The following is a 27,000-nucleotide window of genomic DNA, read 5'->3' on the forward strand; positions in this document are numbered from 1 at the left end:
TTTTAAATGTGTTCTTTATTTGTACTCAGAAATGTACTCCAGCAGTTGTAGATCATCGATTATTTTAATTTAGGATTTTTCAAAACAGAAAAACTGCGTGACAGAGAACATTGCAACCGCGTTACAAGTGAATTACTAGAGCTTTTAAAGCAAATTCCATATGAATGAGGAGGTCACAAGTCATCCCGTAATTAATCTAAAAACTGCCGCACAAAAAAAAGGTCTTTACAACTGTACAAATTATCAGATCAGCAAAAACTCAGCAGCTGCTGCCTGCAGCCCAGATAGTTAACTTAATTCTTCGAGTTTTCTTTACAAAAACTCCTCCTCATACTAAAAATACTTGTTGCATTTTAAAAGACGACTTCGCGTCCCCTAGTTGTGAATTTTGATTGGTCGCTCAAGGAAGCTATACCGTGATCGTTTGGGAGCCTTGTTAAGATGGTCCAGGCCAAGCCAAGGTTTGCTCATACTCTGAGACGCTGATAAATAAACAAGACAAGTCTGTCAACCAATGTAATTATGCATGGGTCACCTTTCGAAGGCCCCGTCCACACTGCGCCAGAGGACTTTGAAAACGCAGCTTTATTTCTACGGTTAGGCCTACAGTCCACACTAATCCGTCCACACTAATCCGTCCACACTAATCCGTCACCGAAACGGAGCTTTTCGAAAACGCTCTTCAAACTGGAGGAATTTGAAAACGCCGGCTTTTCGTCTTGTGTGGACGGGAAACATTTTGAAAACGGAGCTTTTCGAAAACGATGTAGTCACGGTGATCACGTGATTTTTTTTTTTTCTTTGACCGAGTTTTCCTATAACACAAATCCAAAATGACCGGTGATTGTTACGTTTTCATTTTACGTTTTCTCCGGCGTGGTGTGGACGGAAAACATTCGATGCGTTTTCAGAGTGGAACCTCCGTTTTAGAATTCTTTCGGCGAAGTGTGGACGGAAAACACTTGATGCGTTTTCAGAGTGGAACCTCCGTTTTTAATTCTCTCGGCGTAGTGTGAACGGGGCCTTATTAAGGGAAGGTAGCCACTTCTAAAACGTGGAATAATACCGACAACATCGTACTGTCGCATCTGACTCGGTAGCTAATTACTACAGTATAATTCAACACAGAATTACGAGCAAAACTCAGTGAAAGAGAGTTCTAAGGAATATCCCAAGCACAGTGTGAACTCACCTGGTGTTTGGGGTTTAAAATCTTTGACTGAAATAGGTTTGTCTGATTCTGAAACACAAAAATGCACGGAAACATACGTCACTATACATTCAGCTTGTTAGCTGTACGTCGATAAACTAAAACCACAGAAGAATCAAGATTTTGATAAAAGAATGGACGAAACATGCACAAACATATTACCTTCTGGAAGGTATATCGCTCGTCCCATGTGAATGACTGCAAATTTAACCTTGAAGAAAATATAGACACGTCATTTAGCAGTAGCAAAAATTTTAAAATACTGCGAGCCTTTGGTGTAAGGAACATGACATGTCTTTAGAATGTCATGCTGGCGTCACAATGTTCGAATAGCTATTCAGTTATATGATTAGATAACCACGGCATAAACAAATACTTACTTTTTCGAATTCCTTTTCTTGAATGTCTATCTTTTCTTTTACTCTTTCTTTTAACTTGTTAATCGGTTCTCCCTGCAAACAGACGTAAAGAATCTAGTCAACTAGTCCTCCCTTGAAACAAACTCTAAGGATCAACTTAAATTCATAACGGTTGTCGAACACAGTTCGTTCTGTTTCAATAAATTCCGTCCTGAAGATAATAAAATACTTTAAGAGTGCTCACATTGGGTATTTGTTGAAAACACTTAGTGCGTGGAATAAATACTTAATTAACTTGCTCTAAATACTTGCTCTATAATACTGTAAAGCATTTCCACGATAAACTTAAGAACCTTTTTTATACCAGTCATTTATAAAATGTTGCCCTACAAAATCAATGCTTTGCTGTTTAATGATGGGTTCGAAGCAAGCTATAAACATTGTTATTATAAGATCTAATGAAGAAAAGGGTGAATCGGGCTCGTAAAACGTCTACCATTACTTGCTTGCTATCCCCAGGACTTCTACTCTCGATCTGTGATAAATTTGACAACAAAAATACAAAACTGAGAAAAAGGTAGCTACACTTACGTCAGTTATTCGGATTAAAAACGGATTTCCAAAGGTCTGGTAAATTTCCTGATGATGAAAAGGAAAAAGGTTACAAATACTCAAAATAAGTACGGAAAATCAAACAAAGAAAAAAGAGAAGAGTAGTTTTTACCTTATTGAAATGCGCCACTGGGACTAAAAGTTCATCTTTTCCTATTTCTAATTCATCTTCGGGAATTTCCTGAAACGGATTTTACATCACATGTTAGGTCCGCGAGTAAACAGGTTGGAAGATAGATCTTTTTCAACACATGCTTGCACAATGAATTTCCGAAACAGCACCACTGCCCCCAGATCTTGGAAGCACGAAAGCTCTCTGAAATCTGGTCTTAGATTTAGCTCTTAGAAAATGGTGAGGTCGTCCAGTTATAAACTGGAAAGTAGGTAATTAACTCTAAAGTAATTGAAGTTCTGGAAATCTCCGTCTGAGAGTTAGCCCTAAAAAGGAAGACAAGAAACAAGAGGGATAGAAAAGAGGGAAGAAAACAGGGATAGAAAAATTATTCGACCAAGGCGGGATTCCAAACAACGACCTCAGGATTAGACCAACATTACCCTATCGGTTATAACTAACTCTCCAGTTAACAAAAAAATTAAGACATAAAAGATATTTGTTTGGCAACTGTAATTTTTTTTTTGGCAAGTGAATATATGAAATATATTAAATTTGAGTAAGTACACAACAGCAGTGAAAATAAAGCCTCAACCTGATTGTCTCAAAGAAGAGTTAACTTTCATTGCCGACTCACAATACAAGGAGTTTTCCAGCCCAAACTTTAAAAACAAACGAAACAACTCGCTCTGTACACTAAACACCAACAGAACAAAGTTACCTCTATTCTAAACGTTCTTTGGGATTGGTTGATAAGATGTTCCAGAGCCACTTCGTTGTTAACAACGTTGAACACTTTAGAGCTAATAATCTCTAAGAGTCGAAGTTTCCCTGTGCCGTCGGCTTGCAAGTCCACCTGTTCACGCGCCTCGTTGAGTAAGTCTGACACCGTGCCATCTTTGTTGAGAAACAGAATGAGTTCTCTCTCCTCCTTGAACTGGTTAGCGACCCAAAAGCATCTGAATTGCTTCTTGTTTTCGAGTTGATCGATAGGAATACTAAGTATTTGGTAGTAAAGTTTCTTCGGTCCACGCGGTTTGTAGTAAATCAACAGATCTCGCAGAGTTCCTTCGTATGTACAACGTAGCGCGTTTCCTGGTGCGTCACGATATCTGAAACGAAAACCAAGCATCAGAACCACTCACTCATTCATCCTCGTCGCTCCTGTGAGTTGAGCATAAGACTACGAATGTAAATATCACAATCAACTGGAGAATAAATAGATTTTTTGCGTAATGTTTCACAGAAGTAAGTTTGGAGTCAAGAATTGTTAACTTACGCCTGTCCCTTGAAAAACTGCAGCATCATGGGATCGACTTCAAGATTTGATGCCACAGCTCGGGCAACCTGGGAATCGGAGACACAAAAAGCACACTGAAATCGTGTGGGTACAATAACAATATAGACATAAATTAGCTACTCCCTACGGTAAGTGATATATGAAGATCAGTCGGCCCCAGTTTAAACGTACTGCTAAATAGCATTATCTTGACTGGTCACGCACTTGGCTTTCATCTTCAGAGTAAAGATAGCACAATCTTAAACAACAAGATAAACAGTAAGTACTGCTCAATAACCAAAACTTAAAAGTTAGAGCCACTGTATACAGCATAATTAACAGCACCACATGAACGCACGGCTCGATAGCTTTCATTTAAATGGTCACACACTAGGGTTCAATCCACAGGCATGATACAACATTCATTGAGTGGAGGATTAAGAGTGAAAGATTTTATAAAGTCACTCTATTCATTCCCTGCCCGACAAACCTGCGTGTAGTTCATTCTTAGCGAAAGCATCACGCTAAACCCAGGGTCGTTTACAACATTCTTGTCACAAAATACAACTTCAACTCTGTTGTGCAGATCCCTGCAAGAGATAATCAAAAACAACCTTAATCGAGTCCATACAGCTACGTTGCGTAAATAACCAAAGTGGTTGGTCTGTCTGTGGTAATATTTGGACCTAGGTTTTACGACACTAAATTAAAAACTTCTTTCAAACTAAAACCAAAGCAATCCCTCTAACCAGTCGCAAAGGGCACAGACAACCGTGAGCCAATCAAAATTCGAAGCACATGTTGACGCAAAACGCAGATGTCGTGTACGCAGGTGATAAGATTTCTCTTGGTTTTACTTCTGATTGGCTGAGAAAATGGCGCGAGGTTTTTGAACCAATCACTAATCATAGGATTGCAAAATCAAAGCGAACTTGGCTTACTTTCGACAATCACGAAATGGCCCTGTTTCTACATACACTGTACACCTCAACAAATAGTACATCAATCATTTGCTACCTGAAGTAGTCTTGTACTGTGGGCAATTCACTAGCACTGAGCACCTCTGGTTCACCTCTACACGTGACACGAAAGAAATTACAAAATTAACTAGCTACACTGTACAGCATCAACTGAAACCAATTACAAGTAGAAAAATAAGACAAATTATGGCCATCTGAACCTCTCGTTATCTCACAAGCAAATGTACAATCTCTTAATAACAGGTTTTAAGGAAGAAATGCAATGGACCATATTCGTATTCTCGGTATTGAACTGGAACTAGCTTGCTACTGAGGCTAATGCAGGGAGTTTTCAAATGCAAGTGGCATCAGTGCCTTTTGAATGATATTGCCCCGCCTGAGCCTCCCTCTAGTTCCATTCCTATATCAAGAATACAAATATGGCCGATTGTTCCATCATTTGGTTGGGTTTTACCATGATCTCACTGGCAAGTTAGTATCCAGATATCACAAATCGTGTCCGTATTACAGGTAGACATTCAACGAATTCTGGTTTCTTTGGTACCAAGCGAACTTTCCGTAATATAGAGGTGCCGCATAAAGGAAGTATCTGTAAGGAGAGGCTTGACTATCTGTATACGACAACGATTGAACTACAAACCTCTGAAGACAGATGATGTCGCCGTCCATGAGTTCTTCAACTCCCTGTTGAATAACACAGATCCTTTGTCAAGCTTTCTTTATTCAAAACAAGTTCGACTAAAGCGCGAGAAGCATAAAGTACGGACCAGTCAAATAATGTTTCAGTTGCTTTATAAAGTCTCGACACATACCTTTTCAAAGGAGATGTTTAAATCCTTGATTTCCTCCACATAGGTCGTTTTTACTTCCTGCAAATCAATTGCTGGTGTTAATTCAGGAAAAAAATTAAGACAAAATGGATTGGGAGCAATGACAGCATTCATTCTCACCTCAAACATCTTCACTGGCGTTCCTGGCGGTAAACCGACTCGCTCACTTAACACGGGAACAACATCCGCTACAAAGTACACAAGGAAAGTCTTATTTGAAGAAAACATTGATGTCTGTATACAGGTTAACGAAGGGAAAGAAGACAAGAAAACAAACATAAAATGCTAATTAATAAAACCCAAAGAAATCTTCTCACTTACCAAACTTCGTTGACAGGGGGATGTAAAGATGGCCCACAGAAGACAGTGTTTTTTCAACAGGGTCATAATGTTTGAAGAATAACAATACATCATCTGTGATGGAGATTTTTAATCATTAGATCACGACACAATCAAGTATTTTAAACTAACCAAATCAAAGAAACTAAATGGCAAACCATAGAGAAAAATCCAGAAGGAAGAAGAAAACGAAGTTTGACTTCCGTCAAAGAGTCGTGATAGCCAGTAATTTTACGTACTTGATTTGTCGAACACTGGCAATCCTACTTTTCCTGCCTCTGCGAAAAAACAAACAAACAAGCAAACAATTAGTTTATGAGATAGGGAAATTACTAAGTTAAACTGACGTTTTCATTTTTAATGATTATTTTAGCGTTTCCTCAGTTTTTGGCGTAAGTGAGGCTGTCAATGTCACGGCCAAAGTCTGTGCAGTGAGTACTCCTCAAAACAATTTTCTCACCAGGATCAACCGTCTCCACAAAAATACACCACTGCGATCCGTCAACTAACTGACCCAGCTACAAAGAAGAGAAAAGCAAAATTTAAACATAAGATAATTCACATTTCATTCACATTACAACACCCCTTCAGCAGGTTAACTGTACTCTTGTGGCTTAAGTTAAAACCTCACCGTTTTATCAAAGCTTCCCTCTATATCTAGTAAGCTTGGTCTTGTTGTACCATTACTTCTTGGCTGAAGTGGCCAGGGTCGAATTTGATTGACTGGATAGCCCTGCAATAGGAAAAAGATCGGGAAACGTTAATGTTTTAAGAGGGGGACCTGGCGGGATTTGGGAAGGGGGTCTGCCTAAAAATATGACTTCAAAGGGGAGCGGGGCTGAAAAACATATTGTTTGTAAACGGGTGGGCTCTCAAAATTATTACCTATGGGTATGTTCATGTTACTTACCAGACCCTCTGCAAGGATGTCCATCACTTCGAGAAGTTTCTTTGATTTTAGAACTTTGAAACTCCTACAAGGAAGAAATTGAAATAAGATATGACGAAAAGTCCACACCAGAGGAAGTGACCTCCTGAACAGGCATTACCTTCACTAACGTAGAAGGCAAAATCTTCTCTTGAAGGACACAAGTGCGGTTTCAAAATGCAGTTAACACAACACTAGTTTTTGCTCGGCGAGTTAAGTTATGACAATCTGTTTAATTTTATTAACTAACACTCACTTTAATTTTGTTTTTTCAACATCAAACAGATCAGGCCCCTGGTGTCCAGCAAACTGGTCTTCAGTTACAACCTAAAATAACAAAACAAAGTTCACTTTTTTCCATGCCCAATACTTGAACTACACCAAAAATACTAACAGAAATCCACAGCCAAAGGAAATACAGAGCACTGGACACTGGGATCAATCGTTCCATGTTTGAGCCCTGGCCAGGGACATTGTGTTGTGTTATTGGGCAAGACACTTTACTCTCACAGTGCCTCTCTCCATCCGAGTATGTACATTTAAGCAGATAACGTATGGTAACCTGTGATGGACTAGCATTCCATCCACTAGAAAAAAGAACTATTCTACATGTACATTGTAATCGGTTCATGCTACTGAAACCAATGATAAGCACCAGCCTAAAAGGTCATTATGCTCAAAGGTGGGCTTGTGCATTCTATTGCTATAGCTCTGTGTTCTCCCACTGGAGGTTACCAGACTATGGCAAAAGGAAACACCTCTTGCTACCTTTCCTATAGCTACCTACACAGATGATTGTATTTATTTGGGGAGGAGTCTGTGACGAGCTTAAAGAACTTCTGCATTCAAGGTTACCTCTTCTGCATTAAAGAATATTCAACATCTCATTTCTCAATACAAATAATAATTCCCTGGAAGTGGACACGTAATGAGAATAAGGAAAACCATCTCTGGAAAGGAAGGTTGTCTTCATGTGAGAATAAAATCACATGGCAGGAATTCTTCTTGATTCCACTTACATCCACTGTCACATACAAGTGAGCCTCTTGTCTCTCTTTTCTTCTCTGGGCTTCAAGTCTCCTACAAGTCAATCACAGATGCATCAAACACATATCACGAACTTGAAACTTACTTTATGCTGTCCTCAAGGGATGCACAATAACAAAATAACAGTCACTTCTTCACTTCTAAAATCATACATTGTAATGCAACAATCAGCCCATCATTGAAGAAAGTTGTGTTTGACATGAATCCTTTGTAGTGTTTACACAAAGGGACCAGTCCTAAGGGGAAAATTCACTGTAGTTTGTGTTTACACAAAAGAAATGGAAAACAGGAAAACTGTGCTTTCCTCTGTGATTGTTACAAGTGTATAAGCTTTATTTCAGTTCCAAGAAATTGTCCCTCAACCAGGAAACATGAACAGTCTGGAATTAAAACTGTTTGATATGATGGAAGAATAGGCAACTGTAGGGACAAATTTGACCCTGTGACAATAATGTTTGATAAAAAGGAGAGTTCACATGAGGGGACTTGTTCCTTAATCCCACTGTTTCCCAGAAGAAGACATCATACAGGCACAGAAGGTGGATGGGCGTGGCAACCACAAGTCGAGAATCTCCACAGGCCATTGCTCAATTACTCAATAAATGAAAGCATTGTTACAATTTGAATTAATAAGTATGTTCTTCTCACTTTTCTTCCTGTAATCTTTGTACAAGTGTGTCAGGAATTGTACTCTCATCAACGTTTTCAAGAATATCATCTATGCAAAACGACAACGCAATACACTCATTATTCAACATGCACTGGTAAAATTCTCCTACTATAAGATGCAATAGGTGCAATTAAATCAAGAGCAGCTTTGTTGTGGAATAAATGCACATGAGTCTGGCCGCTATCTGAAGGGGCTTTATCTTGACACAATATTTAGTGTAATGGATTTCAGATCAAGAGATGCAAGTACCAGCCCTGAACAGGGTCACTGTGTTGTGTTCTTGGGCAAGAAAAGTATTCTCACAGTGCCTTTCTTCACACACATGTATAAATGGGTACTGGCAAAATGTTACAGCAACCAGACAAAAGTGTCGAGGTTAGACTATACTATCATTCCATCTAGATGATGAAATAATAAATGCATTTTGAAAAAGTTATGTCAAAACATTTCAAGTTGTTTTTTCTGATAGAAATACATGTTTCAATTGAAGGAAACCTTCAAATAACAGTGTTTTGATACTTAAAAACAGCAAAGAAAAAATAATAAATTGAAAATAAACAAAGATGGTTTGTGCATGTTGAAAAGTTTAGCCTCAATTTTTCAAATTCGTCGTTTGTAATCTGTGTTAATCTTCTCCATCCTTAGCCATCCTTGTTCCTTTATGGTTTATCGTTACCTCTTTGGTGTTTTTCTATCTCATTAAACTGTTATTTTCTGGTTTCCTACCATTTAAAGGTAATTTTGTATGTGGCCAAAATAACTCAAAATACCGTGACTGAGCCCCTGTGAGATAGATTCAAATGACAATATTAGCTAATTTTTCTAATATACAGCATCTCTTATGTAGCTGCTTTTGAGGTTAAGACAATGGTCTGCACTTGTAGATACTTACTCATTTCACTGTCTCTAATGTAAACCAACATATAAGCATTTGTGCAGTGCTTTACTGTAATGTCATCCTAGCAAGAATGAATTGATCAGTATCAACTGCTGTCCACTAAGCAGAAACAAGAATGGATATCACATCAAATGCCTCACAACATTATAAGAGGAACAAAACTGCTTAACTTCCTAGAGAAACAACAGTTCCTGCATGAAACGGGTTGTGCATCACAAGACCAGAGATAATTTGTGTCTTAACCTGTTGACTGGTCCCATTCACAGCCAAAATTTGGATCTGAGTATTTCCCATGTCAGTCATCTCAGTAATGTGGCACTGGCTAATAATTAAATGATATGTTCATGGGGAAAATTTGATGAAGTTTCTTTCAAAAAAAACTTACCCTGTGTATGTACTAGAGCATTTCACCAAGGTGTTTTCCAAAGAAGTACATGTAATATACAATAATTATTATAATTATAACATAGCGTGCGTACTAGTCCTGCCTACATGTAATTCCTATAGAGCCATCTCTATATACACACAGCCATGCATATATAACATGATGTGTGCAGTTTCAATTGAGCTGCAACATTTCCGTCTAGTTTAGTGCAAGTTCTTTTTGTTAAGTTTCGGAAATGTGAATATTATTCTGAACAATCCAAACTCTACTTCGAACCTTTGACTTTTGCCTGGCTAAAATGTTTACACAAACTTGAGTATTTTGACTTTATTTGTCTTCATTTTCATTGAGTATTTTTGACTTTGCTTGCCTACATTTTCATTATAATTAATTTGAAGAAGCGAATTTTTCATTGACAATTTTAGAAACCAGGTTAAGCGTTTTCGTTCAACTGTTGCTCAATTGATTGTGGCATGTTAGGATCCTAATGACCTTTGTTTTCATTCACCGTGCATCGTGAGAACTAATCTTAGTCAATCACAAATAAAACATGTTTCAGCGACCCAAGTTGTTGTCACCATGTTATAACAGAATTAGTTCATGCTTTTAGCTGAGCATATATCGAGTTATGGATGCACTTGGGAAGTTTGAGGAGCACTCAAGAAGCTAGAGTTACTCTCGACTTTCACCTCGAGCAACTCTTACACTTCTTTCAGGCTCTCCAAACTTCCCGCATGTATCTATAACTCAATATACGCACGCTAAGCATAAACTAATTCTTAATTTAGTTGTGTACCTCATATCCTCCAAAGTTATTGTCAATGGATTCTTTTTTGGTGGCCTGAAAAATTCAACACTGGTGTTAGGATAAAACACAGATGTGGAAATAACAATTCAAAACTAGTTTTTTTGTTCATTATTTTTTCTAATTTTCTTCTCTAAAACAAGTTCAAGGAAGGCAGTAGATGAGAATTCTGAACTTGGGATTCAAAGAGTTATTAAAACACTATTCGAAAAAAAGTATCCATTACATTCAAATGTTAAGCATTTTGAGAGGCACAAATCTCAAAAGAAGAAAATGATGATGCACAATCATCTGATGCATTAAGATGCATATATAAAGGTGCATCTGATGCTTAAAGAGCACCAAATACTTAAACAAACTATTGTTTACATCAATCATTAGTAATGCAGAAAAGTCGTTTTGTGAAACACTACATAAAGGAATTACTAACCAGTGAAACAACATCATCATCAAACTTGCACCACTGAAATTAAAGGAATCTCTGTCAGTGTGAATTAATTAATACCATGCACAAGTACCAGGTTAAGGTGGCTCCATAGGGTAATCATTTATCACGTTGCGCACGTTAGTGTTATGTTTTGAATGGTGTTTTTGCATTCATTTTTACACCCAGTCCTTTCAAACTTATTAAATGTAATAAGCAATGATGATATGTTGATTTAGGCCCGTTCCAAATGCTGCTCATTCATGCGCCGAACCTAACTGATGAGTTAAGTACGGCAGAAGAGTGGCGTTTGAATCAGTTTGGTTCCGCAAGTTAGGTTTGGTGCAGCAATCAACATTAAAATTCAGCAGGGTCTGTCGCACTATGCAACGTTGGACTGGCAGCTGATTCATACGGCGTTCTCCTCCTGTGTCGAACCTAATGCATAAATTACTGTAATGTATTTTTCATATAACAGGACTCATGATTGGCTCAAAATTGAGTGGCATGACCAGTCATGCATAAAGCTCAAAGTCGTCGCTAAAAATAAAGACAACAAAATATGCCTTCGAGTGCCAATTCATTTTTTGCTTTTTCTTCATGATAATAGCCCAGCTTATGAGATTTCCCTTGAACCAGTCGAATTAACCAGGAGAAAACCTGTCTAAATACAAACACTGAACCTTGAGTTTGAATTTGCTTCCCTAAATATTGCTACAACAGCAAAATGTTAGTCACAGCTTTTCTATTTGGACAGAGTTCTTGCATATTCAGAACGCATATTTTCTCGTCGAAAATTGTTACCACCAGCTTACCGAATTAAGTTCGACGCAAGTACGCCGTCTGAAACAGGCATCGCTCCAAAGCCCCTCTAAAGTCAAATTCAATCAAGTTTGGTTCAGCACATGAGTGGAGCGGCGTTTGGACCAGGCCTTACCATCATCTCTGTTAAAATCTTGGCTTTTAATGTTGAATTATAAATGCCCAAACAAATGCGTTGTTTACAGTTTTTAGGGCTTTATTTGTGATTTTCTTGAATTTCCTTCCGTGAAATTTTCCCAAATTTTTGCGGTACATTGAATATGGTGGGATACGAATTTTAAACACAAAAAAAGCAGGGTTTGTAAAGGCAGTTTTTTTTGACATTTTCAAATTTTTGTCTTTTACTGCTACAAAAAATCTGGTTTTATAGAATTCCCTGAAAATTGAGCTCCGACTAAAGTAAAATATTTACTACCAATCTGCCAAATTTTACGGAATTTCACCGAAGGAAACCCAAGAAAATTCATTGTCAGTTTTGCTTTTTGTGCTCATGTTGACGTAATAAAATATGGAAAAACACTAACATTTTCCTTTGAGTGCACGCAGATTACTTCCTCAGCGCTCGCGCGATCGTAAAACTACATGTATAGGGAGCCACCTTTAAGAAACCACATGCAAGTAGTAATTTCAAAGCTGTAATGCTGCATAAACAACCATTATTGTAAGTCATTAAAACCTACCCTTCCATCACCACTGGGGTTAATATAAACTACATAATGTCCACCATGGTTATCTCCTGTAAATAATAATTCAAACATTATGGTTAAGGTGGCTGAACACAGTTTTGATACCTGTGTTTCATTTTTTTTCTCTCAGACCCTTGATCCTTTGGTCGCCAAAGATGGCAAAACGCAAGTTAACAACACAAACGCCAGATTTTTGATAGCTAAGCTGAGTTATGTGCCATTGCCATGGCAACATGAATAAATATAAACAGGTCTTTAAAATCGTTTTTGTTTGTTTGCAGAAAATCTAGTCGTTAGATTTTCTTTTTCATTTGCATGCAACAAGATTGTAACAATCCTCACAAGTTAACACTATTTTTATGTTTACAGAGAGATCTTTAATTACCCCTTGTAGAAGGTTAACTGGAATATGTAGAATTGCCTCTGTTAAATTTCACTTCTTTTCAATATTCCAGTAACTTGTTTTCTTAAGTATTTTCATGCCAAATTTCGTGAAATTCTAATGAGTGGTTCTTGAGAAACAAGCGTATTTCCAAGAAAGCTATTCCGCATTCAATTGCAACTTTTTGCCTTGCCACACATGCACTCCATTTAACAGGGTTTTTTCAGTAAAAAATACATTTTATACAAGAGTAAAGCCATAAATACACTGCGTTCACTTATGAAGAAAAAAAGCACAGATAGCGAGGGTATTGACCAAATAAAATGATCTCTGTATCGACGCCATGTTTGCTTTGTGTAATCCTTGTGTGCACGCTGAATCGCATTAGCAAGAGCACACATGGAAATTGTGTTCAGCCTCCTTAAAACAAACAATTAATACCAGATTTGTTGGGCCCCGATATGAGACTCTTTTGTTATATTTTATATTTTATTTCATTTTAACAAAACCTTATTTCCATAAGGAGCATAGGGATCTATTAGCCATGACGTGTTCAACTTGAAATTGATAAATCCAAGAAGTTTAAGTCTAGCTGTGTATGTAGTGTCACAGATTATGTTGTGTTAATGGTAACACTCTCAACTTGTATAGTGTTGATGATAACACTCTTAACTCACATACTGCCTCTCTCCACTCAGGAGTATAGGAGGGTACTATCAATATCTATTAAAAATTGGATCATGGGATAATGCATTTGCAATTCATTGGCTTGGCCATCATGGGTTATGAACCATTGTACCATGCTCTACAAATATGGCAAGCATGAGGTTTTTTTGGTGTTTTTATTTTATTTTAATAGTTAAATTCTATATTCGGGGGGGCATTTTTAATAAAACAGTTATTTCATCCACACTTGTTGCATATGAGATGATTATAGCCAACTCATATCCAACACACGATTGTGGAATAATTGTTAAAATATATACTGTATATACTGACAAAAATACCAGCATGAGAGTAATCAGCTCTGGGCTAGCAGTCATCAATCCATTACAATTCACCCATTCCATTTTACACATCAGTTTAAGGGTTTTCACCCACTGATTTGTGAAGTTTTCTTTTTTGACCATAATAATCAGCCACTCCGCACTGACTTGACTTACCGCTATGTACAAGAACAGCATGTAATGTATAATGGCCTAAATGGTCTTCAGGATCCTGAAGAAACTGGTTTAAATCAAGCTTCTCAAAAAATTCACATCTGAAAAGAAATCCATAACAATTTGGTGTGAAACAAAAACACAATAGCCAGGAATTTATTTCACTGTCTTTGGATAGTCAAGCCAATCTTTGTCCTCTGTGCTTAAAAGCTGTTCTTTATACCAGTAATGGAGACTTATATGCATTTGCTAGTGCAAGTTATTTTTTCCTTTTTTTTTTTTATTTATCCAGTTAGTTAGACTGTCACCAAGTCTCATGCATGCAAGCAGGGCTGTAGCCAGAAAAAATATGATTGAGGCAATGTCCATGATTAAATTATCTTCCTAGGTATTTAGGATGTTTATGATGACTATAAACAACAAAAAGAAAACAAATGACTGAGGCAAGTATGTCGGTTTGCCTGTTACTGGCTACAGTCCTGGCAAGTCTCAAATTTTGATCTTAATCAGTACAAACTAAGGGGCATGTCTGGATTAGTAAAAGCATATTTCCTAGAACTCTCAAGAATTAATATAAACTTGATCCAATTTGAAAGAATAGTTCACCCAAACAATTTGAACTTACTATTAAGAAATCCTAATAATAACAAAGAAAGTGATAACACACAGTCCAACAAACCTGTCATTTATTTTAACATTTGTGTCTGTCATTGGGTCATATTGGAATCTCATTAATTGCAGATGAAGGACTGGAGGAAACTTTGCAAAAATTACACCTTTCTTAGCTTCCTGTCAGGGCAAACGAGAACAACACAAGTGATACACACATCCAAGACAAACCGTGATAAAAAGTACCCTGAACTAGCACTGGCAAGGGATGTACATGTATGTTTTTCTGGACTTAACTTGGAAGGATACATGAAGTACTTTCCAGGGTCAGATCCAGGAAGGGGGCTCTCAGCGATATATATTTTTTCAAAGAATCATTACATCAGCCCTGTCATAATGTGTTGTAGTGGAAAGCAGGGTAACAGGTTGAAGAAGTAGGCAACAAAAGACAGAGATGGATTTTTTATTTAGTAATACGACTGTTGAAGTCCATTGTAAAGTACAGTAGGCGGCTAACAATTTTCTGTAGGCTGCAGAATTGCAAGCTGCAAGTACATTTTGACAAGACTGTTGCATACACTGAAATGACGGCCAACACAAAATAAACCTCTCAAGAACTTTGAGGGTCTTGATGCTCGGTTAATAAAAAAGGCAAGCACCAAAAGCATTTTAAGATCCAACATTAGCCCTGTAGCCTTATCAGCCCCATGTGATACTGACCTGAAGACCATATTCACCAGCATCATATTTGTTATCTCCATCCAATGTTTCCACAGCAATATACTCTTTGAAAGACTCATAAACTGAAAGAATATGGTAAAACAAATTCCATATTATGATAATGAAAATCAAACTGATTTGAGAAAATTTAAATCCAAAGACAAATTTAAACCACAACACTGTAAACATTATCATTAAAAGACAAAACACTGCTCAGAAACAGGATAACACTTTTCAACTAAAATAATACTCCTCAAATTAAATTCCACTTAATAATGTAAAAATGCAAGGCAAAATTAAACTGCTCTTCTGTCATTTGGTCAGTTCCAACCAATTCAGTATAAAACACAATTCACCCCTGAAAACACCTTAGTGGCTGCATATTTATATAAAATCAACAATTTGTTCAAACACTTACTGTCCTTCTTGCCTTTGACATTCAACTGAATATCATAGAATGGCTCTTCCCTGAAAAGGAAATCAAAACAATAATTTCACAAGGCTCTTAGAACCACAAACGATACCACAAAGACCTGTATGTATTCACATTGTATTTAGTATTATTCTGTGTAAAAGCTAACTCTGGTTATAAACTATGAGTAATTCCAGTTTAGTGTTAGCCAAAGCCAAGGCACGACGCCTGCTACCAGAAGTGCAAATGAACAAGTTTATTATAATGATTGTTTATTTTTTTTCTCAGTTCATGAATGAGCAGAATTCAACAAATGCTGCAATCTGAATGGTTCCGGAAGTGGGCGGAATTTTCCTATTGTCACGTTGATCTATTTTTGTGAACGAACGAACTATTTTTAGTGGTAATTGTCAATCATTTGCCTCTTTTTACACTTCCATCGATGATTAACCAACGCAAGTTTATCACTGGATCATGCACATGAGGCACCATTGACAAATATCAACATGGGATGCCAAAGGTGGCCAGAAAAGCCTTTAACATTGGGGAGGTCTGGAACCCAGTATGTTGCCATGGTAACAAAACTGTTAAGCTCATATTGCAGAGCACATTTAGTAGAATTGTAGTCTGCAAGGAATCAAATTTCTGATATACATGTAAATTGACTGAGATATCTTTCTTTATCATATTTGATCAAAATTTGGTTGAGTTTATGATGTCATCACTTGGCTAATTTGCATATTTTGAAAACTTCTGGAATGAAAAGAGATACTTGAATATAGTAAACAACATTTTTCTTCTCATACAGACTACTTGTTTCTGTTTTAAAATGGCTTAGATAGGAGAGATACAAATATTGTCATGACAACACTTTAACCCTTTACCCCCTAAGAGTGCAAATTGGCACACAAGGTCATAACTTTGTGAATATTTGATAGATTTCTATGAATTTTTGCCATGAAAATTGTCTTGTGAAGATCTGCTCATTGAAGTCATAAAATTTTGACCCCCTCCCATCCAAGACATGGTTGACCACCCCCAGAAGTTTTTAGTTCCTTTTTCGGGATGCAAATGGACTTGTTTCATATCAAGCTATGCACTAAGAGCTGCTAAATAAGCTATAGTTTAGGGGTATACCTAATATAGTAGAAAATTGATACATTTTTGAAGTTGTTCATTTTCCCATTTTAAAGCAATTTCTCTCAAAATGTCTACCTCCTTCATAGCTGCTGATGTCAATTCTTAAATAAGCTGATTAGTGGCTTTCAAATGGCATTTTGTACGCAGGCAGACTGTATTTATTTGCTGATTTGGGAAAAACTGCCGATTGCCTTAGGGGGTAAAGGGTTAAAGAAATTCATTTCTATTGATGAAAAAATGCTAGAGATGTTGAATCACACATATTTTTTTGGGGGGGGAGTTGCTTTACAAGAGGCAGCATAGATCACAATCATGAATTTAAAGTGTGACTTATTCCAGAAATAAACAATACTAGTGTACAAGGTTAGTTATTCAATCCGATACCAGATAAAGTCAGTGAAGGTTTATTTTGAAACTTTAGAAGACAAGTTTTGAATACTGGTACACGTAGGTATGTGGTTGCCTACCTCTGTGATACATAGTCTACATTTGTGCACTTGATATATGACTGCAAGAAACACAAGATCAACATTAATAATGGAAACTTGTGTTGATAATGTTGCAAGAATTCCCTTTAAAGAAGTACAAAATTACACATCATACAATAAAAAAGTTGACAACTTACCAGCATTTTCCCCTCTAACAGTCTAGGAATTGTGCCCTATAAATGAAAATAATTTCTAAATAAACTAGCTGTTATTTCCTGCATTAGTAGGACAAGTCGACCCACAACATAAACATACAATACACAGTATTTCACAGAAATCAGCGGAGGACACTCACAGTACTATTCAAGAGTCACCCACAATTTGACATACCTCAACACACGTTCCCTTCATTTTGCTCTCCATGTTGTCCAGTAACTATGCAGAAACAATGTATGATATTATTACCATGGTGACCTCTTGTAGACATTCACCATATACACAGTCCAATTACAAAATGAAACTAGAAAGTGGTGAGTTTGTATTAGATTAGGATTACTGAAGGTATATTTATTTCAAGGATGGAGGCTGGCTGTTAGAACTTGACAACATCCACGTTTAAGACATGGATTTTTAATCTGTCCCTGGAGAAATTTAAATTGTGCATAAAATTATACTAAAAATTTGATAAGCAGTCTTACCACTCTACAGAGCTCTTGAACGTCATGCTGCATGAAACTGTCAAGTGTCTCCCACCTGAAAACAAACCAGCAGTCACGTATTAGATGTTTACTGGTATTCTTTTTCACTAAAACAAGCGTTTTGCATCTCAGAAGCAACAGATGATGTGAAAAACTGTTTCAACTATCATCAAACTTCTAAATCTCAACAAGAAATCCCTGCAATCAGCAAGTTCTCACGCCAACTGTTGTTGCAATAAAGTAGGTGAATTGCCAATGAAATACATGTACTAAAACCCGTCGAGAACTACAGACTGTATATTATGTGAACAAGTGTGGGAAAATAGAAATTGTTTCCAAACAAGTCATTCTTGACTAAGAAAAATTAATGTTCCCAAGACTGTTCCCTTCAGCATAGAAATAAGGGAAATAAATAACCCACACATCTGAATACACTAAATAATTGTAATAATTAAATAATCTTAAAATAGAAGCATGATTTGTTTACAGTGTACAGCATATATTTACTTGCTCACTACTGCAAGTATTGATAACAAGAAAAAACATAGCCAAACCTACCCAAATGACCGTGTTAACTTCTTTGTACCTACGGCTTTATCACTGCAATGACAACAAGAATTCAAACATTCAAAGATATTAGAAACTTAAATGATCACATACAAATGTAAAAAGAATGGATGTTTTAAAACCTGGGGTGCAAATCCAGTATCCAAAGAACGGACAACAAGGCACTTTCCAAACTGAAATTGATTGACTACATAATTTGGAAAGCCTAACTGTAAGAAGCTTCTCTTTTACACTCACCTGTGTTGTAACTCGTAGAAAGTTCTTTGAAGGGCAAAAGCTACGCTCCTGTTTGGGTCGTCGTTTTCTGTTGGCATCTGATACACAGCCTATCCAAACAAAAATAAGTGGGATACTATTTACATTGCATCTCTGGCAATATCAACAATGTTGCAATCAAAACTTCTTCCTTCTAAAAATTGCTGGAAATTCACTAAGCTTACCTTTCTTAGTTTATTTGTAAAATACAGCGTCTGCAGCAATGAGTTCATATAACATGTTGCCCCTTGATTCTTGAGTCCGACAAAGCCTGTATGTTTCTTTGAATCCCACCTACAAAGAAATAAACCCAATGTACTTAATACATGTAACCTCATGCTACACCTACTGTAAAGTACTCTTACAAACCATGAAACACTGCTGCATTATAGAAACACTTTCAGCATCACTTGATCTAACCTGAATATAATAATTTAGTACTATATGTTTTTACCTTTTTCTGATATCAAGGCACAGCTGGTAAAAGTGAAACTGAAAAACATGTCACTAAATATTGTTTCTGTCAATACTTGTTGACTATTTACAGTTCTGTATCCATTTTGCTTCTAACAACAAGGAAAAGACAAGACTTACGCCACTCCATGAGGAGCTTCTGCAGCTACATGTACTTCAAGAGTGATGGAGTCATCTTTGATAAAACCCTTATTAGGATCAAGAGCATCCTATGGAATGGGAAAATAACAAAATCCATAAACACAAGGATGTACACGCAAAACCACAGAACCTAACTTCTAGATATAAAGTAACACACACTTAGCACACATGTATGCAAGTAGTTATATCTCTGACATTCAAAACCACTCTGTGTAACAGGTGTCTGTTTGCTGGCATGCACATAGCCTGCAGTGCAGGCGTCTTATTGGGGCGAGTTAGCGTTACAACCTTGTGACCGCCTTTTTAGACCGCCATGTTAGACCGCCATGTTAGACGGTGGGGGATGGGGGAGGGGAAATATGAGAAGACGCCTGCCCGAAAAGCCCGTTAAAATGCGAAACACCTCCTGATTAGTTGCGCTTCACTGCATTTCCAGAAATGAGTGGGTAACCAATCAAAATGAGGTTTTCTCAACACCGGAAGTCTACCAAGGGAACACAACACGAGAAGTTTGTGCCAAGCCGCAGGATGTCTTGCATTCTCACAGAGGTACCTGTTGCGCTAGCGACTTCAGACATACAGAGTATTTTAGAAGTACCGGCAACTGATGAGATCCACATGGAGGATCGAAACCATGGTCTTGCCTGAACTAAGCCGAACAATGGCATATAAAACACGCAGAACAGTTAACAGGACTTGCGCGTAAACAGCTACATTTGAATCATGTGGTGCCAGAACAACCAAAGGAGGAATAAACCTATACATCGAGCAAGAGAAACATAAGCTCCATCAGATAGCTGCAAGAAACATAAGAATGTCTCTAGAGAAACGTATAGCTTTCTCAAAGTAAAGCTACAGCGTCTCCGAAGGAAATCGTACGAGAACAAATATGATATCCGTGATAAGGATCTTCCTACTGTGCTTGTAAACAGTTCTAGTCACAGCCGGGCCCGGTGTCACAATATAGAATGCAAGTAAGCAACATGTTCATGGTAAATTTCATATTTTGTCCCTCAAAAGCAAATTCATGGAGACTTAAAAGCATATCTTGCAATAGAAATGAGCCTAAACAATGCATAAACATATGGCAAATTACAGAGGTGTCAAACTCAACGAGTCGACATGCAGATAACAGTGCAAACCATGCAGACCTGTGACTTATAAAAATTTGCCATAGCACGATCTAATGGCTCAACTCCGCTTAAAATTCTTCCTTATTACACAACATGAAGTGCCCTTCACGAACACGAGTGAAGCGACAAGAAAGGTCGAGTGACCGAACAGAGAACGGCAAATGTGCAAATGTCACGAACCGTAGAAGTCGTGTAGGCTAGTCAACCCCATTTTACGTAAATATTAAGCTTTTCCCAAAGCCAGTGGGTAGCACTGCCAACAGATCTTTTCCGGATACCAGTGTGGAAATTGCGTCCTTTTGCTCCATTCGTAATTCGCGAGACATTCCAAGTTCACATAAACGCTTGAGAGATTCCTCGAGAGCGGAATCAAAACTAACAACATCACTTTCGACAGAGTTTGCCATGTTTCTTACCCGCACGAACGAAACAAAACTGACTGACAGACAATTGACAGGCAGGATCAAGCCACACCAATCAGAAACTCCGTTCTTGGGCGAACGGAGTTTCCTAAAAGAACAATGACCTCGGGCAGGCAAGATTTTCTTCGTTCCACCCCTCCCCTATCCTTCCTCTTGCCTATCATTCACCCCCTTCGTAAAACTTTCTTTCTCTCCCCAGTCTTCCACTGCATGAAAAATTCAAGATGGCGGCTAAACCTTTTACGATGTGAGCGCTCGCTCGAAAAAATCTCACCTGCTCTGCAGGCTAGCATGCACAATCTACCACTAATCTGAGAGGTCTCACATTGGAATCAAACTAAAATGGACAAAATAGCCTTATACAGTCTATCCATACTGTGTTTCTGGGTGGCTGTTCACTGTGTGCAAATCCCTGACACCACACAGACATCTGTAGGGCTATATCATGAGAATGGATTTTAAGTCCCACCTCAGAGGTGTCTCAAGCAACAGACAGATTATAGCTATATATAGAAAGATGCCTGTCTACTGAACTTAATCAAAACAGATTTGCAATTCTAACAATTTGTTAACAGCTGGCCCAGTCATTTAAAGGTGAATCGTGTCATCCACTGGTCAAACAAATCACTCCCAAGTGGATAGTGTAATTTGTTTAGTAAACACTTATCCCCTGAATATTGATTCATCTTCTCAATTGCATTTTCCAACCTTTCAATAACTGTATCCTTGTGTTTTAAAATTAACTCAGAATGAATCAAACTGACTTACACTCCAAGGTACAAAGTGACTGAATCCCCAGTCATTCTCCTTAGCAAAGAAGAGATGGGATATTTCTATAAAAGAAGAAAGAGAAATTAAACAAATGATGATTCATTTTCTTTACTCTCTACAAAATCTCTCTACAGCCAATCTGTATCTCACGATACCTGTGTATACATGTACATGTAAATGTAACTGCGTTCTGTTTGGGGCTCTGCTGAGCAGTGTTAAAGATGTTTCTGAAGATTAATAAAGTAACTGACATACAAGATCCTTCACAAAAGAATTCCCTTCTAATTTCTCCAATAACAAATATAGTCTTAAATTTATAACTCAGATCATATCAATAGGGGTACCTTTCTGAAGGGCACTTTAAGCTTATCAGCTACATTTACATTATATGTATGGAGTATCCTTCCTCTATCAATCTAGGACTCACTTCTTGTGAAGTCTTCACCACCTTCCTGCTGACTTAAGAGTGACAACCTTGCTGAAGCTTGGCAAGACCATGATCTATAAACAGAGATGAGTGAACTGAATTCTCACGAGTGATCAACATTTAATTGTCAAATTGTCAACTAGGTCCTTGTATACCAACAAATTCTCAGAACTAAGAAAGAAACAAATGCTGGTAGAGAATGAGTGGAATTGGATTGAAACTCTGATATAAAGAAGTAACTCAACTGAAGGAGTGCAGGGAATAAAGCCCTAAGCGACTTTTACAAAACTTTGAGTTAGCTAGGATTGAAATACCTCCCACCAATTTTCACATTTTAGTTTGGTTTTCATTATTGTCTTAAAAGAACTAGTTTGTATTACTAGTAATAATAAATACCAGAGTAAATTGTGAAACTAGTGAGACAATCTCAGATAGTGCAGAGCGCAATTGATAGCTCTGGTACAGTAGTCCCATAAATACTCACCCCTGCTCGGTTCACTTCTGGTTTGTGTCTACCTTGGTAGTCTGCTACAGCTTTTCCCCTTTGCAGTGTGTATGTTTCAAGGTTGTGTTTTCATTCAAGGTCCAAAAATTACACACAAATTAATTACTACTGGTGTTTTACGTTGATTTTCGTTCATTTTAAATTCAATAATACGCTGAAGCAGCAAACGTGACAATTTAGCTCTTCACACCAACTTTGTAACTTGATACTTTTGTTTTCCTCGCAAAGGCATGTAATATGAAACCCTTGTTTTCTCCAAAACATACGGAAGATGTCCTTGTTTTTTGGAGATAAATGAAAGAAAGTTAAATATCTGATGTAGTGATGAAGAAACAGAACAGAAATGATGTTGTTTTACTAAAAACTGCAAATTTTTACTGATGAACAAGAACTAATTTAATTATCAGATAGTCCAGAAATACCACTTTCTTTTTCTGTTGCCACCTTTGTTGTTAACAATAAAACAATTCAAAATTAACACACAACAATATTGATGGCTGAGAAGCATTTCAACGAAAAGTATTGAGGATAAACAGCACTACTTGGCCGATATGAATGAGTCTCCTCAAAGACCGATTAAATTAATTTGCACTTTCATTAGGTGCCACGGCGTCTGCAGCAATATTTGAGCATTTTCCTGGTTTCTTTTGTTACAAATTTACAATTTGCGGAGTATTAAAGCCACTAACTTGGGAACTTTTTGGTCTCTCTTACAGACACAATTAAGGCAAGAAATAAACAAGCCGCTGAGGAGAAGCAATACATTTGAACCCTGACAAGCACACTATTGTAAATTGAAAACAGCAGATGATATTTGTTGAACCGACCAGTGTGTAATTCTAAAAGTTACGCAGCCACAGTAACGTTTCACTTTTTCAATAAAAAGGGACAAATGGCGCTACCTGAAAAATAACTGCTGTCCTTGGTCACATGACATGATATATAAAATACCGCGTGGAAAGATAGTGTATAACACTAACGATGCTAGAACGCATGCGTCTTACATGTTGAGCTCTACCATAAGGAAAACCACTCAACATTTGTGCGTGATTCCGTATGCAATGTATCCCTCACCTAATATAGAAGTCACGAGCGCTAACTAATCTACGCATGCGTTTAGGGCAAATTAGTTTTGTTCTAAGGAGAATGGTACCACAAGGAGAGCAAGAAGTTACCTGAAACAAATATATAGCTTTGCGATGTTCAAAGTGAAGTGACGGCGATAGAATGTGTTTTACGTAGAGTACACATGTACCTTTCCCACTCTACCCCCACGACTTCCTTGTCTCTAGGCTAATTAATTAATTGAAATTAATTAATTAAACAAACATTAACGTTTACACCTTAGCGCCATAGGGCCATAGGACCATAGTGCCATAGCGCCATAGCACCATAGCGCCTTAGTTCCTTAGCGGCAGGCAGCTCCCATAACCATCCCAATAGTGCACTCGGCACTAAAAATTGTTGGGAGGTATTTCAATCATAGTTAACTCAAAACTTTTCAAAAGTCACTTCGGGGTTTATTCCATGCACCCCTTCAACTGAAACATGTAGCACACTTACAATGATTCTGCTTCTGGATTGCACTGCAAAAAGAATCCAACACTTTTGACTTTCTCGTGATTGGAGTACCTTGGCATACACATGATACGCCTAGAACACAAAAATACAGTCAATGCATATTGACACGTCTGATGTAAGAAATTCAGGCAGTTTATGTGACTCAAAAAGCCACAGAAATTTCCTCTTGCTTTATTGTGCCTTTCAAATAAATGCAAACTCTGAGGTTTAGGGCTTGACAGACAGTTGTCAACATTATTATCTCAGTGGACATGACAGAAAGCAAAGTTTTCTTTAACTGGCTCAAAGAGTTGTATCCTTGGGTTTTGATTGGTGGATTTTTATTTGCTTTCAAATCATTTCTTCATTCTCTGGCATGGTAGGTTGTCACTTAAATAAAGTATGATTGTTAGTTAGAACTTACATGCAACTTAGAAGTAAAGTAAGAAGTTTTATAGATAGTTCTCCTTGCTTTATAGACTTTTCCTGCATTTCACTTCAGCCAATACCAACAATAGCAAAAATATTTGTAAGAGAAACACCTAAAGGCTAAACTTTGCAGCTGTCCATTGGGAACTCATTGTTCAAAGGGGTGAAAACACGACCCAGTCACATGAGCTGAATTAAGGGCCCAAGCTGAGATTAAGGGTTAGCAAAACCAGCTGTGTTATTTACTGGATAGAGATTTATCTGGTGGACAGCATTAACAACCAGAGCCTGGTGTCGAAAGCTCCTTGGCAGTAATTACCCACACTTAAAAGATATTTTTGTGCTATTTTCATGGTCTCAATTTGACTCACAAGTATATTTTATCACAAAAGTTAAAGATAGTTATCACGTAAGTCGTGTAAACTAAAACTGAAATTAGACAGTCTTCCCCGTCCGAGCCCCTTCTCCTCTTTCCTCTTTCACACAAAAAAATGAAACAGTTTACAAAAGGTTCTGGGAGATTGAAAACTATGAATTTAAAATCCTTATTTATGAAATACAATTAGTTAAGGACGTGAGTGTTAAGTAACTATCCCAACTACAAAATTTCAAATCATTCTAAATGTAAACAAAGCTGCATACATTATTTACCATAATAATACACATAAAAAAATTACTTGATTCTGATTGGCTAAGAGCAGTGCAGTTCAAGTGTAACACCAGTGCAAAAAGTATAACATCAGTGCAAAAAGTGTAACACCAGTACAAATTACACATCGAAATTCTGAATTATGATTGACTGAAAGACAATAGGAACTTTTCTAAGAAAATGATATTAAGTAAAATGATCACGAAAATTTTGTGCTGAAACTTTGAAAAAAGTTTTCTCAAATGAGAAAAGAATGGCATCAAGAAAGATCTTCCGGCACTTCCTCCCACCAATTTTTTCATGTTTATATTATTAATAAGTAATCAGATGGTTTTTCTTGTTCAATATGGAGTTAATTTGCACTTGTGAGTTTTCCAAAAAGCTGAAATTACACTCGTCGAAGCGGCTCGTGCAATTTCAGCTTTTTGAAAAACTTACTCGTGAAAATTAATTCCAAATTGAACTCGAAACCATACGATTACCTATACAAACAACAATAGGTCACCATGCAAGGATCAATAGAGAAACAAAAACTTAAGATATTCTCTGCTCTCAACAAGTGAGGGCAATATGTTGGCTAAGAAAGCTAATATTTTCATAACAACAATTTTACTTCCAGCTACTGAATCTGCAAACATAGAATGCAGGTGGCAAATAAACAACCTCAGTGCATCTTAAAACTAATTAGGTTAATTACATTGAGGAAAATGTTTTTCATGTTGACAGTACAGTACATGTAAATGAATCTCCTGTTATTTTCGGAGTTCAGTGTAAGCTAGATCAATTTAAACGAAAGTCTGTACGTAAATTACAGACATGAAAGCATTGATGTCGTTGTAAACAGAGCTAAAAATAATGATCAGATTGGCAACACGATAAAATAACAAAATTAACGGTTGAATGAATAATTCATAAACTTCACAGATTGCGGGGGAAACTTTACGTTCTTCCCAGGACGGGATTTTTCACATTCTTCAATTTAAAGTGATTTTAACCAATATAAAACACCCACGTTATAATCTGGTCAACAATTCCCTAGTTTTTTTGACAACTTGTATCAACTTGATATTCTTACCATGGTAAATTCCTCACGTATATGGGGTCACTCAAGGTTGCTTTATCGAGTTTGCTGAAATTCTGCACGGTAAAACGAATAAAGCCCTCAGGTCTCGCAGTGTCCTCCTCCATCACTACATCCTGTGGTTCGCTTGGAGAAGAAAGTCCATTTGGTACTGTAGAATCGCCACCGGCATCTAACGAGAAAAAAATCAAATCAAACGCGTGTGCAAGGCCATTTGAAAATCCTATAAGTAACAAGCTACTCTAGCTTCCTTAATGCGCACAATTCAAACATTGTGGAAGTCCGGGCGAGGTATAAACCACCGTTATACGACATACCTTCTTTCGTGTCCATTTCCTCCTGATCACTTTCATTTTCTGTCGCATTCATACTTTCTTCTTCGTCTTTGCAGTTTGAAATCTTGGGACGACTTTTCGAAGAGCGAGTCCCCGTTACTACCTTGATGTGTTTACTAGCTATGCGGCCAATTGCGTCCCAAAATCCCGTACCGGGAAACACGGCGATGAGCCCTTATTGCATCGAAAGTTTCAGAATCAAACGGCGAGGTAAAGGATCGTTAAACGTAAATGAAATAAAAAGTACAGGAAATCTACTTGGCCAAACTCTTTTCGTCCACCATTGTGACATTAGCCGAGGCACCTCGCATTGAAG

The 27,000-nt window shown here is 37.4% G+C and overlaps 1 protein-coding gene across 1 annotated transcript; it reads right to left on the reverse strand.

Annotated features, from left to right (window-relative positions):
• Window positions 1-26,987, reverse strand: LOC145489625 (ubiquitin carboxyl-terminal hydrolase 7-like). The gene is made up of 42 exons (XM_081468633.1): window positions 26,667-26,987; window positions 26,344-26,521; window positions 24,194-24,283; window positions 22,126-22,199; window positions 21,696-21,760; window positions 19,352-19,440; window positions 18,943-19,051; window positions 18,740-18,828; window positions 18,494-18,535; window positions 17,936-17,990; window positions 17,628-17,672; window positions 17,435-17,470; window positions 17,277-17,317; window positions 15,676-15,725; window positions 15,258-15,340; window positions 14,608-14,717; window positions 13,932-14,029; window positions 12,381-12,436; window positions 10,885-10,917; window positions 10,446-10,490; window positions 9,259-9,325; window positions 8,345-8,414; window positions 7,669-7,729; window positions 6,906-6,976; window positions 6,632-6,695; window positions 6,353-6,454; window positions 6,182-6,239; window positions 5,961-5,999; window positions 5,704-5,796; window positions 5,503-5,570; window positions 5,365-5,421; window positions 5,193-5,236; window positions 4,590-4,646; window positions 4,063-4,162; window positions 3,573-3,640; window positions 3,015-3,405; window positions 2,294-2,362; window positions 2,161-2,208; window positions 1,591-1,662; window positions 1,373-1,421; window positions 1,193-1,240; window positions 1-482 (listed from the first exon to the last, which is right to left on the reverse strand). Exons 1-42 carry the CDS (start codon window positions 26,716-26,718, stop codon window positions 376-378), a joined length of 3,243 nt encoding a protein of 1,080 aa, XP_081324759.1. The 5' UTR covers window positions 26,719-26,987; the 3' UTR covers window positions 1-375.
• Window positions 26,988-27,000: the final 13 nt, after the last annotated feature.

Source organism: Orbicella franksi, chromosome 6 (assembly GCF_964199315.1).
Source record: "Orbicella franksi chromosome 6, jaOrbFran1.1, whole genome shotgun sequence".
Taxonomy (NCBI): domain Eukaryota; kingdom Metazoa; phylum Cnidaria; class Anthozoa; order Scleractinia; family Merulinidae; genus Orbicella; species Orbicella franksi.

Excerpts from the sequence above, each read along its gene's own strand:
- LOC145489625 (XM_081468633.1), bottom strand. The coding sequence starts at position 26,718 with ATGAATGCGACAGAAAATGAAAGTGATCAGGAGGAAATGGACACGAAA. Across the intron at positions 2,363-3,014 it reads AAAGAACGTTTAGAATAGAG|GAAATTCCCGAAGATGAATT; the intron begins GTAACTTTGTTC and ends AATCCGTTTCAG. Across the intron at positions 483-1,192 it reads TTTTAAACCCCAAACACCAG|CGTCTCAGAGTATGAGCAAA; the intron begins GTGAGTTCACAC and ends TTTATTTATCAG.